The 13637-nt window shown below is 43.8% G+C and overlaps 1 protein-coding gene across 1 annotated transcript; it reads right to left on the reverse strand.

The window, feature by feature from the left end:
- Window positions 1-38: 38 nt before the first annotated feature.
- LOC141003480 (uncharacterized) lies at window positions 39-13258 on the reverse strand. The gene is made up of 5 exons (XM_073474829.1): window positions 13137-13258; window positions 10063-10755; window positions 9536-9697; window positions 7642-7846; window positions 39-7208 (listed from the first exon to the last, which is right to left on the reverse strand). Exons 2-5 carry the CDS (start codon window positions 10205-10207, stop codon window positions 5015-5017), a joined length of 2706 nt encoding a protein of 901 aa, XP_073330930.1. The 5' UTR covers window positions 10208-10755; window positions 13137-13258; the 3' UTR covers window positions 39-5014.
- Between the last annotated feature and the right edge of the window lie 379 nt (window positions 13259-13637).

Raw genomic sequence — 13637 nt, forward strand, 5'->3', positions numbered from 1 at the left:
GCACCAGGTCTGTTTTATGAACGGAGACAGACGGGAGGTAGATTTGACAGTTTTTATTCAGTATATCTTCACACACTTTTAGAACAGGCTGGTTTAGTTAGGTCACACACATACATCCACACATACACACTCACTATTAATTTAGTCATACTAATAATTAGCATCGTTATCATCATAATATTACGGGACTTTAAAGACTAATCTCTTCTCTGCTTCCTCCGACTCCTCCGACAGAAACCTCATGCAAACAGGAAGCAGAGAAGAGATGAAAACATTGTTTAGACGGAGGGAGGGGCTCCTACGATAGAAGCAACATACGGACGTTTTAGTAAATTAAATTACTTTGTCAAACACCACAGGTGAAGCTGGTCAAAGAGCCAAAATGGAAAACATTTAATGAGGCCAAAATCCAGCGGTGTCTAAAACTTTGACCTGTCAGTTTGAAACTCTTCTATCAGAGAGGACTATTTTTTAATGCTTTCGTCCACAGAAATTTGATGAAAATCTTGCCCTGGTTAACTCAAGGATTTTCAACAAAAAGAGATAAAGACAGGGTTTCCAAACGTTACACAAGCCCTGACGTCAGCCTCATGTTCAGGGAGATCGTCCAAACTTTTATCAAATGTTGGGCCGAAGACTTTACCTCCAAAAACCCTCACAGCACCAGGAGTACCGACGTCTCAAGTTTCTGGAATTGAACCCTCAACCCTGCCAGCGCTGTACTCATAATCATTCTTGGATGATTGGATAACTGGTCAAACAAGATATTAACTTTTTGAACAAGATACTAGCTTGTTGAACAAGATACTAACTTGTTAAACAAGCTATTATCTTGTTTAACAAGATAATAGCTTGTTCAACAAGTTTCTAACTTGTTGAACAAGAAATTAACTTGTTTAACAAGATGCCAACTTGCCGAACAAGATACTAAATCGATGTAAAAATTCCATGGGTTCTTTCTTTAATAACAAGTGTTTTCAATCTGGTTTTACTTAAAAACTACCAAAACAACACCAAGATGGCCACCATTCATGTCGACCCTTCAACAGTGTCAACACTCTCCTGGTTCTGTGAGGAAATTTGGATAAAATCCTCAATGAAAAGGCAAAAGTCACACATAAACCAGCTGTTTCCCTTCACAAGGCTGACCTCAGAGCTGCAGAGCCTTTGGGAGCCTGAGCTACAGACAAATTTAAGACAACAATTTTCCAGTCATTCTGGTTGAAAGTCCACACCCACACAGAGCGAGAACAGCTCTATCTAATGCTAAGTAGTAACAGTTGTCAAGTAGAAATGGCACTCTGTAACCATGGAGATATATAACCTTATTAGTTCAGGTAAACAAAAAACACCATCAACCACAACATCAACGGCTTGGTATCACCCTTGAGCTTTCTCGAGGAGGTCCTTCAGCCTCTACAAGCCTCAGTCCACAGGCGCAAATCGGGCCTGGGTTCAATCAAACAAACTTCTTTCTGAGACAAATCAAAGACGCCATCGAAGAATCTGCTTTAGCTCTACGAAGTCCACATCTAATCAAAACCAGATTCCTTTATCTGTGAATTTATCCACAGAGGCTTAAAAAACAGAAGATTGGATCATTTATATCCATCCACATGTGAATCCAATCTTGTGTATGTGGTTTCCAAACTGACTTACGGCAGTCCAGAAAACATCCAGCTGTCAGTCTGAGTTTGACATAGAAACTGTCCGCTCTGTTGCTGCCTCTGCGGTCAAGTTTCACGTCCTTTCCGTGGCAGGACATTGCTTTTGTCGTGATGAGGTCCAACATAGCTTTGTCCATCACGGGTATCCATGTGGGTACCTTTGTCTGCAAAGTCATACCCATCGTTCTTTGCAACAAATGGGTAGTGAAGTACATGAAGTCCGTGTTGTAATGCAGCATGGACACAGGGTTTAAGGATCAGTCAACCAGACTCAGGGTCTGTCCATCGTAGAAGGCTGAGTTGATGATGTTCGTGACAGATGACCAGTTCTCTACTGAAAGCATCACTTTCCTCCAACATAATATTGCCTCAAACTCCTGTGTCTTTAAAATATCACATTTAAACATTTCCACTTAGAAGAATTCTTCAACTTGATGTCACTACACACTCTTCGTCTCATTGGTTAAAACGTCAGACTTTACTCTCTGGTGTCTTTTCCAACACACTCTGGCGTCACACATTTGTGAGACTTTCTAATGTTCTTTGTGGGAGCAGGTGTTTGAAAGACACTCCAACCAATTCATAAATCAATTTTTTGGTCGATCATATTAACTTTTCGAACAAGACATTGACTTGTTGATGAAGAGTTCTCTTCGACATATTTCTCCACTGACACACTTAAAAAGTATTGCAAATGTGTGATGGCAAACCTCCGTGAAGTGTGTTGGAAATTACTTGTCTCTTCAACACTGCACCAGAACTTACATTCACTGCTGTTGTTGGGTAAAAATGTCACATCTCCATCAAGAAAAACCCCTGCTGATGCATTTTGAGTTTGTCCAGAAAGCTTTTGATTGGTTGAAAGGGCGTAGAAATTGCCCGAACCAGCATGGTCCAAATTAAAACATGACACAACGCCACCTAAACTGGAGTAACTAGGTTTTTACCCAACAACGACAATGCATTTCTTTGCATCAACACTTTTTGGGGGGGTATTTACACACAGACTTTTGCTGATGAAAAATATTGCTCTTCACTAATGTCAGATTTTAAGTTGATTTGAAATCCACCAGCTTGGATTTATTATTGACAAAATATACTCTACCTTTATGTCTTTCTGTCACAAAATATCAATATCAAGGCTGTCTATCAATCTGACTGTACGAAACATCGATAAGTTACAACGACGGCCTCAAAATAAACTTAAATAACTTGTTCTCTGACTCTTTAACAGGATTGAGGTTGTTGTCATTTTAAGACCTTGAAATATCTTGACTTTTTTGGTGACTTTTGTAGGATGACGTACGTATAGTCCATCAATTCTTAAGTTCTGAATGATAAAATAAAACAAAGGGAGAAATGCAGTGTGTGAAAGGAAACATTTCAGAGTTCGGACGAGGACTGAATGTTAATTGTGTGGTGTCTACGACGTATTGTTGTATCTGACCTCAAATTGAGAGAAAGAGTCAAAGAAGGGAATGATGACGTGTTCCCGTCTCTGTTCTGTTTGCTGCTTTGTTTCCGTCTAAAAGTGCCCATTGTTTATTTCTGTTTATGCAAAAGCTTTTTTTTCTGTTGAAAGGCTGACGCACAGAAAACCGACTGATCCATCAACACTGAAACCTTCCATACAGGATCAAGTTGCCATGAAGACATCAAACCTGAAAAACTGTCTCTCCCATTTCATAGACAACCCACCTTATTCCGCTCTCCTGACAGACTTCTTCATCAAAATGTCCCCACTAATGAATGAATCAGTCTTGCCTCTGTCAGTCAGAGTGAATCATCCTCCCACATTAGTCTCTCTTCGTCTCCAAAACAGCCAATTTGTCCCCGGCACGTTTCCAAATCTTCGTCATCACCCAGGACGACCAGGGTGTCTTCAGCTAAATGTTCAACTATTTAAAGTTGTTGTTCTGTTGTTGGTGAAAATGTCAGCTCTGTCAGGGGTGTAGTAATGACGGAAAGGGGAAGATTCCTATGTTTGCGAGGGTTAGCGTCATTGCTCAAGATGGTTGGTTGCGTGGATGGACTGTGGAGGGACATACAGCATTATATCCATTAAATTAATGTTGAATTACCTTAAACGGTGTTTAAGTTAATGTGATGCATTTTTGTTTGGCTATATCAGAGTATTCAGAGACTCCAGGTTGAAATCATAACTTGGAAGTTAATGTAAACATTATTTACATGTTGAGAAACTGTGTAGCAGTGTAGACACCTAACTGCATTTGCATTGGTCAACAGAACTTAACAGTGAACTTTGTGTTCAGAAAATGCAGCTTGTTAGCTAGTTAGCCATAGCATCTGTTTAGCTCACCACCACTGTACAATTGTTAAAATCTGATTGGAATATTAGCAAACGGACAGTAGCAAGTGGAAGCTAGCATTTGCATCTATTAAATGGCTAAATAAGGCCACGTTTACATGATAACGGTCTTGCTAAAATCTGAAAGGTTTTCCTTTGCATTTTAAAAAAGTTTCGCGTTCAGACGACAATGTTTTAAGACGATCCCCAATTTACAACTTCAATCATCTTTTGGTGGCAATAACCAGCTGAGAAATATAGCAGTGCACAAGGGAAAGACACCTAAGAATAATTCTACTACGAGGAAGGATAGATACAAACAATGCAGGTTTCAAGGAGTCCTCCCAGATTTAGGCGAGAATGGCCAAAACTGAAGCAGCAGCGGCAAAGATTTCTTGACTGAGGCACAAGTTCACATTATTTTGGAGACTCGAGCTAAAACTTAGACAGTTTACTGTGTCACGTCAACCTCTGCAAACAAATGTACCTTGTTAGATGATTCACTCTGACTGAGAACATTACTGCACAGACACATTACAACAAGTTACAACTCTCTAGTGAGACATAATGGTGGATTGCATTCTTTGTGTAAACTTCTATTGGGATTTAAATGGGAAGCAGATGTCCTAACAAGCTGACAACAGTTCTGTCGTGCAGTAGTTGTTCAATTTTATCTTCCATGGATGCAATCTGAGGAAATGTCTCTTAAAAAACACCAGTACTCACCAAGCAGAAACTTCTAAACCCGGTTGCCTAAAATTCCAACTGACAGTTATAGAGACGATGTCGCAATGAGCTCATGATTCCTGTCTAATCTCGCCCTATTAAATGTCTAATATCTATGCTGGTCTGACTATCAGATGCTGAACACATTTAACAAATGTGACGTAACTCATCTATAGTCACAATCATCTGTGTACAAAACCTCCCCGGTTAAAGAACAATCTCAAAAAACAGTTTTAAGGGTGGATGCCATCATTAACTTCCTATTCACCCTTTGTCTGGGTAATAAATGGTTTGATCCGCCACATTCTGTCAATCACACTGTCTCCATGACAATAACCACTTTGCCACCATCCTCAGACGTTGGCGTAGTGGTGGAGGTGGGGTTACAAAGTGTAAGAGCTTCCCCTGTGGTTATCTGACCTCTGGCAGGACAGTCCACGCTGTCATGAAGGCCAGTGTTTACACCTCCTTTCTTATCCTCCTTCCTGTCCCCTTCCTCCTCTTCCTCCTCCTCTTCCTCCTCATCCTCCACCCGACACCTGCACACCTCAATCCCAGAGTCACCAGTAAGTCGTCGATGTCTATACTGGCTCTCATCAGCTCCCATGTCCTCATCTTCATCGTCATCATTGTCCTCCTCCTCCTGCTCGTCCTCGCCATCCTCCCAGCTGGGAGGTACTGGCTCAAAAATATCCACGCAGGGCGAGAAGAGAGTCTGTTTTGGGGGGGACTGAGTTGCACGAGGCGAGGGGGAGAGAGAGGAAGCGTGGCCAGAGGAAGATCCACCTTTGTTGGACTGGTGCAGAGCAGTGAGAGGGTCCAGGAGTAGAGCTGGGGCTGGGAGGGAGATAGATGACAGGACTGGAGGGGAGAGAATGGAGGGAGGAGAGGAAATGGAAGCGGGTGAGAGGGCGGAAGGAGACTGGGAAAGAGCGAAAGAAGATTCAGACTCTATGGTTATGGCTGGGCAGAAGGAAGAGGAAGAGGAGGCTGCAGGTGTGAGGAAGGTGAGCACTGGAGGAGGGGTGGACAGTGGAGCTGATCTAGAGCCAGAACTAAAACCAGCATGGACATTTGAAGGTAAGGGACTGGTAAGGTCTGACTCTGACGATTGAGACACGACCAGAGAAGGACCTGAATCGGCTGGTACTGCAGTATCCCCCCGGTGTTGGGGCAAGCCTGACCCTGGACTGGTTGGACCCAGACCTGATCCTGGTGAGAGTTCTGGGATCTGGCAATGCGGTATTGTCATTGAAGTAGGTGCTGCATCTGTGGCTAAGGTAAGGATTGGGTGTGTAGGTTTTAGAGTAAGAACGGGGTCAGGTGCACAGTCTGGGACTATAGTGGCTGTAGATTGTGGACTTGGCACTAGGGTAAGGTTTGAAGGTACTGGGTTAGGAGTTTGGGTAAGGTTTGTGGGTATTAGTTCTGGATCTTGAGTAAAGTTTGTAGGTATTGCATTTTTATCTTGGGTAAGGTTTGTAGTTACTGGGTCTGGCGCTAGGGTAAGGTTTGAGGGTATGTTGTCTGGATCTTGGGTAAGGTTAGTAGGAACTGCATCTGGAGATTGGGTAAGGTTTGTAGCTATTTGGATTAAGGCTTGGGTATGGGTTGAAGGTGCTAGGGTTGAAGCTTGGGTATGGTTTGAAGGTACTGGGGTTGAAGCTTGGGTATGGTTTGATGGTTCTGGAGTTGAAGCTTGGGTATGGTTTGAAGGTTCTGGGGTTGAAGCTTGGGTATGGTTTAAAGGTGCCGGGATTGGCACAAGGCTAGGATTAGAGTACGGGGTGGCGAGACCATCAGAGCCTGTTATCAGGGCCAAAGTTCTTCCAACATCTGGGGATGATATTAAGGTTGGGCTACCAGGAACATTGGCTGTATCAAAAGTTCTTGTTAGATCAAGGGTTTCAGTGGCTGTAGGGCTGTCAGAATTGCTAGCAGTTGGGGTAAAAGGGCCTGACATTGAGGTGATTTTCAGGGCAGGGGTAGTTTCGGTGCTGTCAGCTGGGCCCTCTATCCTTATTACTTGGATGGAGGGGAGGGTTGTATCAACAAGACTTGGACTGGGGAGTGAACTTGGGCTACAGCTGCTGACTATTGGGGTACAGGATGCTAGGTCGAGCTGTTGCTTTACGGGAGATGTAGTTACAACAGGAAGAACCACCTCAGAACCAGGAGAGAGCAGAGGGTGAGGGGAGACCGCTCTGGTAACCACCTGGTTGGGAACCAATGAGTCCGTGGCAATGGGTTCCTGTGCCCCAGCAGCATCTTCATCACCGATGTCAATGGCCACTGTGGCAAGCATCCTCTCAGAAACAAAACGTGCCCCATTTACCTCCAAACGGGATGCCGCGGCAGTGATGGTCTCCATGGTGACATCGAGAGTGAGGGGCGCAGCCTCGCTGGGCGTGGTGGCATGGCTTGTGTCAGTCTCATACGTGACAGGTGCTGATAGGGAGGAGCTACATGGTGAAGAGGGGCAGCAGGAGTCACAGGAGCAACTGGAGCTACAGGAAAGATATGCACTTGTTATTCATCTCAAGTATAAAACATGAGCAGACAATTTTGTTTGGAGTGTATTTCATCCCACAAAGCACTCATAGTCACAATACCAGTAGTCTCAGTCATACTACCAGTAATTATATCAATAGTATGAACAGAACTAGAAGCAGCAGCAGTGAAAGTTGCTATCTAGCTGATACAAGTACTCCCAATCGTAGGGTTATCATTGTTCACAGCAGTATTACTTGTATTCCCAGGATTCCTAAAAGTGCATTCAGGGTATTCCCAGCAATGTTACCAGCATTCCCAGTAATGTCATTAGTATTTCCTGAACTCCTAACATTACTTGCAGAATTTCCAGTACTGTGGCTTCCTTCCCTGTGGTGTTGTGAGTAGTTGCAGTAGCACCCCCACCTGTAGTATTAGCAGCATTGTTACCTGTTGTCTGAGCTGAGGGAGGACGGACCATCGCTGAGTGGCCGGTGCAGCAGCGGGCCGTGCTGTGTGAGCAGGTGGGGGTCTGCAGCTCGGGGGGGCTGTGGGTAGCGTGGGGTGGTGAACACTGAGCTGTAGGGCGGAGGAGGGGTGGAGGGTTGAGCTGCTACCTCCTCATAGGATGGCAGCTTCAGAGACGCCAGGAAACCTAGAAACACAATATTGGTTAGAGCAAAGCAGCTGCTACTTGCTAGTTCAGAAACTCTGCAATAACCAATTTTTCAAATTAACTTTGACATATTCACGTTTGAAGTAAATACGGCAAACTTGTTTGCAAAACAATGTTGAATTTAAAGACCGATATCCGTTGGCCGATATTGGTCTCACACAGATACGAGATATTGTTATCAGCGTATACGTTGTCGAATATGCACTGTTTTTTCCTATTATAATACAGAAAAATATATGCTTGGGGTAATTTTTAATAATTAAATTCCTGGTGAAGTTTACTGTTTCAGTGCACTGATGTCATTTTGGACAATCAAGTCTATTCCTGTCTCTGTTACATAATGTTTGTCACAGGTGTTTGATACCCAAGTTTGAGGGATCATTGCACACAATGTGTATATCAGCTGATATGTATCGATATTTGCAGTTGTTACTCCCTAAAATCCCCATAAGCAAGTTTATTTCCACATCTAGCAGTTATGGAGCAACATTATTATTAATTTGGGGTTGAGTTTGTTTTTTATTTTTTTATGTATTGACAGTGCACATCTTCTTAGCTGTACCAGAGTTAGCTACACACTAATTTACATCCGTAGTCCCTAAGCCGGAGAGAGAGATGACCTCTTTGTAAAGATAATTATCACTATAGTGTAAAAAACAGTTTTCTGCTCCACTACATTTATTGGATATATTTAGTTACTAGTTACTTTGCAGATTTAGATTATACAGTGTGGATTTCCACACATCACTCTTTCCCTGATAAAAAAAACTCAGTTACAAGTGAATAAATTCACTATCAACATCAGCAATCTCAACAACAAGATTTCAAAACATTAAAACACTACAAGTGTTGTCTCCAGCAGCTCCTGAGGGAAATATCTGTCTGTTTAGCTGCTCAACGCTCCACTGAGTTCACCAGCTGGTCTCTAACTGTGTCAGTCTGCTTTTTGCTGCTCAGCAGCTAGTGTACAGTCGCTTTTTTACAGTTTTTCTCTGAAAACGACCAATGAGAGCGTTGAATGAACCAGAACAGTAAAGTTGTGTTCGGACACATAAACAATGAGTTGAAACTCACTATAAAGCTCTGTGAAGCCGAGAGGAGCTGCAGATTCAGTGGAGAATTCACCCATGACGCTGTCACACTATCATTTTATTCACTGGCATTTAAAAACATCCATCATAAACAATTTATTCCCTTTTAAGACTGAAGCTGAGCTGTATATTTCAACTGGCTGTATTATGAGGACATTTTTTTTTATCTGTGCACAAGTAGAATCTATTCCAGGAGGCTAAAAATCATGAATCCAGTGAAAGATGATTTGAGAAAAACAAAGATAAACATGGTAAATGAATCAGTTCAGCTGCAGCAAAAGTCCTCCTCAGTTAAAACAACAACAACAATTAGTTCATCAAAGGAGAACAACTGCAGGACACGTTCTACAAGTTCTACCTCTGAAAATCAGCAGAATTCCCCTTTAAGACAAACGGCTGTGGCCTCCGAGCTGTAAATTTCCACTCAGTCGCCACAGCGACACATTAGAAGAAAAGCGGCACGTCACTTGACAGCCGAGCGTCAGTCACACAAACAGCAAAACAAAACAAGAACTGGCTTCATTGTCTTGATGTTGAGAGTTAAAAAGACAGACAGACAGACAGACAGGTGTCTTACTGAGGTCCAGCATGGAGGACGGGTAGGAGTTGGCTCCATGGTAGGCCAGCAGGCTGATCTCTCTCTGTCTCTGCTGCTGCTGAACTCTCAGCTTGGCTCGACGGTGTCGGTACGCACAGCAGCAGCTGAACAGGATGAGGACGGTCCACAGCAGCCAGAACCCTGAACACAACACGGAGCTATTAAGACAAAACCACGACTCCAACTGGACCTCCTCCTCCTCTTTAATCCAAATTAAAATGTCTAAACAAGTGAGTCCTGAGCCGCTCATTTTACTGACGTATAGCATCTGTGTATCAGGCCACGCTGCTTTATAGACATTTAACCAGGTGGACCACAGTGACTGAGATTGGTCTGCTTGGTAGAATCACATGTTCTGGCTTCTCCTCCTGTGATAATAACAGGAACTGCGACCTGTAGTGTCTCCTTAAGCTGCATGTTGTTGCATAAATCAAGCTGATGCAACATGAACTATCAAGTTCTCTGGATGAGAGTCAGCGCTCTTGTTAACAGGAAACTGTACTTACACCAGAGTTCGTAGTAGTAGGTGCAGCAGCCCGTCTCTCCGCAGCAGTGTCCCGTCTCACACAGGTATCCTCCGTTAGCGTTGGCCCCAGGGCAGTACCGCGGTCTCCCCAGCAGGGGCAGGCTGCCACCGGAGTGGTACTCCATCACACCCCTGCTCTGCCTGGACCTAGCCCCGCGCCACCGCTACCTGCTCGCCGCTAGCCACTTGCAGCTAACGAGCTGTTAGCCGCCAAACACGTAACTATGGTCAGACTCCAGCTACATCTTCAGGTGATTTATTTTCTAACTGAAGTTTATTTGTAAAGCGGGCAGGTGTTTGATTTAGATTTTCTGTGTTAGCTGCTAACTACAAGTAGCTTCAAACTAGTCTACATTTTCAGAGGAGGACTTCACGGTGAAGCCGCAGCTAGCCTCAAAGCCTCAGTATCGTTTGTCTGACAACGATCACATGAGGGCCGTGTGATGAGTCTGAAGCAAAGCAGAAGCTCCTGGACACTCGAGCTAACGTGCTAAAGTTATCGTTTACAGGTTTGTTAGCACCAAAATGTACCGATGTTGGTTCAAAGCACTCTGATGTTTCAGGCACGATTCGTAACACCGACTACTGCAACTCAACACTTCGAGCGCTGCAGCTGAAGTCGTGTACCGGCTGGTGGAGCGAGACAGGATGACGGCCAATAGGAGGTCCTGAACTGGAGAGAGAAAAGACAATAGTTTATTCACACACACACACACACACTGACACACACACACACACACACACACACACACACAGCTGAAATGTCCACTACTACAGGCCTGTTTGATATTCATCACTGCACCAGCTCAAACCAGCAGCCGACACAAAGCTCCCTCTCTCTCCAGACCACACACACACACACACACACACACACACACACACACACACACACACACACACACACTGGCCCACTAACCTAAAAGAGCAGGTTTGGATATTTCTCAGTCCGTCTTAAAACGACTCTCACATGCTCAGATGTAGATTTGGACGTTTGACCACATCAGACAAAGACTTCACAGCTGTACCTGATTGGACGACGGCCTGTTTGGAAACTTTGATTTATTTTAAAAAACATTTCACTGAAACGAGTTTCTGCAGATATTTGAGATATCTGAGATTTGAGCCACTCAGCTGCTCGACCACAGCTGACTGAACACAGACCAGCGGCAGCAGGTCAACTCATCATTACAAGTTATTTACGTCATTATCGCAGAATCACACACGTTTTCCTGACATGACGAGTTAAATGAAGCCGTTATCACAACGAAACAAAAGGCTGTAATGATCCACTCCTATAATTCTTATCAAGTCATTTTCTCATGATTAATTATCTCACAGAGGAAGTGATAGGATCGACCCATCGTGCTGTGGTTCTGACATAGACCCGGTTAGAAACATTATAGTATTGGTTTGTTTTTCATGTGAGTTTAGTTCTGAGCTGAGGAACAATTAAATAAGTCGTGCCGTGTTTATGTTCAGTTTAATTACAGTGGTTTGGATTGAATGACTGCTCTTTTCTTAATTTTGTCAATAAATATATAAATATATATAAATATATATATATCTTATGTTTTATGACACATATCAGGCAGTGTAGTTCGGGTCGGTCAGCATCCTAAAGCGTCAGTTTTTGACGAGTTGGGAATGAAACTTAAAAACACAAACTGGACCTTTAATCCTCAAACAGCTCTTTAAAGTTCTGTCCAACCAACAGTCCAAAACACAAACACTCTGTCAGAACCGTCAGAACCGTCAGAACAACAAAGAGAAGCAGAAAATCCTCAAAATTAAGAAGCTGGAACCAGACGATGTTTGAGACGTGTTTGCTTGAAAATTGATCAAAATAGTTTCTTTCCATCATCTAATCGATCAATCGACTAATGATTTCAGATCAACACACACACACACACACACACACACACACACACACTGCAGCAGTGTCCAGCAGGGTTCAGCTGGGTTCACAGTGAAGTGTGCTGGTCGGTTCTGAGAGTCTTACTGGGCCACGCTGCAGTGTTCAACACTCAGTCCTGTACATGAAAGATAATTAAATCCGTCTGTCACGATCAATATTTACAGGCTTCATCTCGATACACAATATTGATCTAAAATCAAACAAACAATATGTTTGACCCAATAACTCAAAATCAGTACTGTTGCTGGTGACTGTTGACAAAATGTGAACAAGATGAGATTTATGATCAATAATCCTCAGGAATGTGGATGCAACAGCAACATAATCAATATTTCAACCGCAGTAACATGTTGCCCATTATCAATCATTACGACTTCATCTTTAAATCTCTATCAGAAGATATTCAGTTAAACAAAAACAGCTTATTTATGTCTTAGTTCAGTTACTATTTTATTTATTCTACGTTGTTACGATTCATTTCAGAACATTATTGATCAGCAGGTAATTATCAACAAACATCTGTATCAGACTTCTTTGAACTTGTTAGCATCATTAGCATCTTTAGCATCATTAGCAGGAGGATGTATATTCCAGGAGCAGCGACTGTAAAGAGGATCAATGAGTGTTATTGATCCTGCAGCGAGATATCGATACTGTGACCGTGATGTATCGATGACTGTCGGCACTTTGATAACACATGAACACCGCGAGATCCGGATCAGGACCCATCAGAACTGAGTCAGTGTGAAGAGGTCCAGAGACAGAGAGTCAGCTCACACAATGTGATGCTGATCCACGACCCGGATCTGATTCTACGGGCCCCTCAGCGGGTCTGGGCCCTGACACACACACACGCACACACACACACACACACGCACACACACACACACACACACACACACACACACACACGCACACACACACACACACACGCACACACACACACTGTACAGATCAGACAGTAAACCAGATGTGTACACGCATGTATCAGTGCAGCCCGCGGTGTTGTGTGTACCGACCGCAGTACTGTGTGTACTTATACACACAGTGTGTACCGGGAGCTGAGCGGGCTGCGGACGGACCCTCCAGCCGCCGTCAACGCGCCCCCGGCGGGCGGCAGATAAACAAAAACAACGTACCGCTCCATCCGTCCGTCCGCGCTCCTCGCTGTCGCTCTGCGGGCCTCGCTGCTGCGGTCGTCGGCGTGCTGATCGTCGGTGTGTCGGTGCTCGGTCCCGCCGGGGCCTCCTCGCTGTGGTTCTCCGGTTCCCCGCCTCCTCGCGCTCCCTCCTCGGTGCGACCCTCCGCCTGCCCCGCCGCCATCAGCGCCAGCGGCACGTCAAGCCCGCGCGCCACCACACGGCCCACTTCCGCCTGCTCGCGTAGGGTTGTTTCAAAATAAGAGCCGCTCGACCTGAGCTACGACAGCCACTGATTTCCATATTAAATCTTATGTGTGTACATTTATATTGTGTTTTAATTATAGAATGTTTTCATCCAATTACATCTGTTTTTCATGTAATTTAATGTTTTTTATTGTTATATTATTTTGTGGAAAACTGAAGGATTAAAAATGATTTTATTTGGTTACAGTTTTATTCTGTTTTCTTATTTCAGCAGCACTTTACACAGCTTTTTAT

This window comes from Pagrus major, chromosome 10 (genome assembly GCF_040436345.1).
Source record: "Pagrus major chromosome 10, Pma_NU_1.0".
Taxonomy (NCBI): Eukaryota; Metazoa; Chordata; class Actinopteri; order Spariformes; family Sparidae; genus Pagrus; species Pagrus major.

What these genes read in the sequence shown, in the direction of transcription:
- LOC141003480 (XM_073474829.1), bottom strand. Translation starts at nt 10,207, where the DNA reads ATGGAGTACCACTCCGGTGGCAGCCTGCCCCTGCTGGGGAGACCGCGG. An exon ending in CTACTACTACGAACTCTGGT is followed by an intron (nt 9,698 to 10,062) that starts GTAAGTACAGTT and finishes TGTTGTGTTCAG; the next exon opens with GGTTCTGGCTGCTGTGGACC. An exon ending in GTCCTCCATGCTGGACCTCA is followed by an intron (nt 7,847 to 9,535) that starts GTAAGACACCTG and finishes TTGTGTTTCTAG; the next exon opens with GTTTCCTGGCGTCTCTGAAG.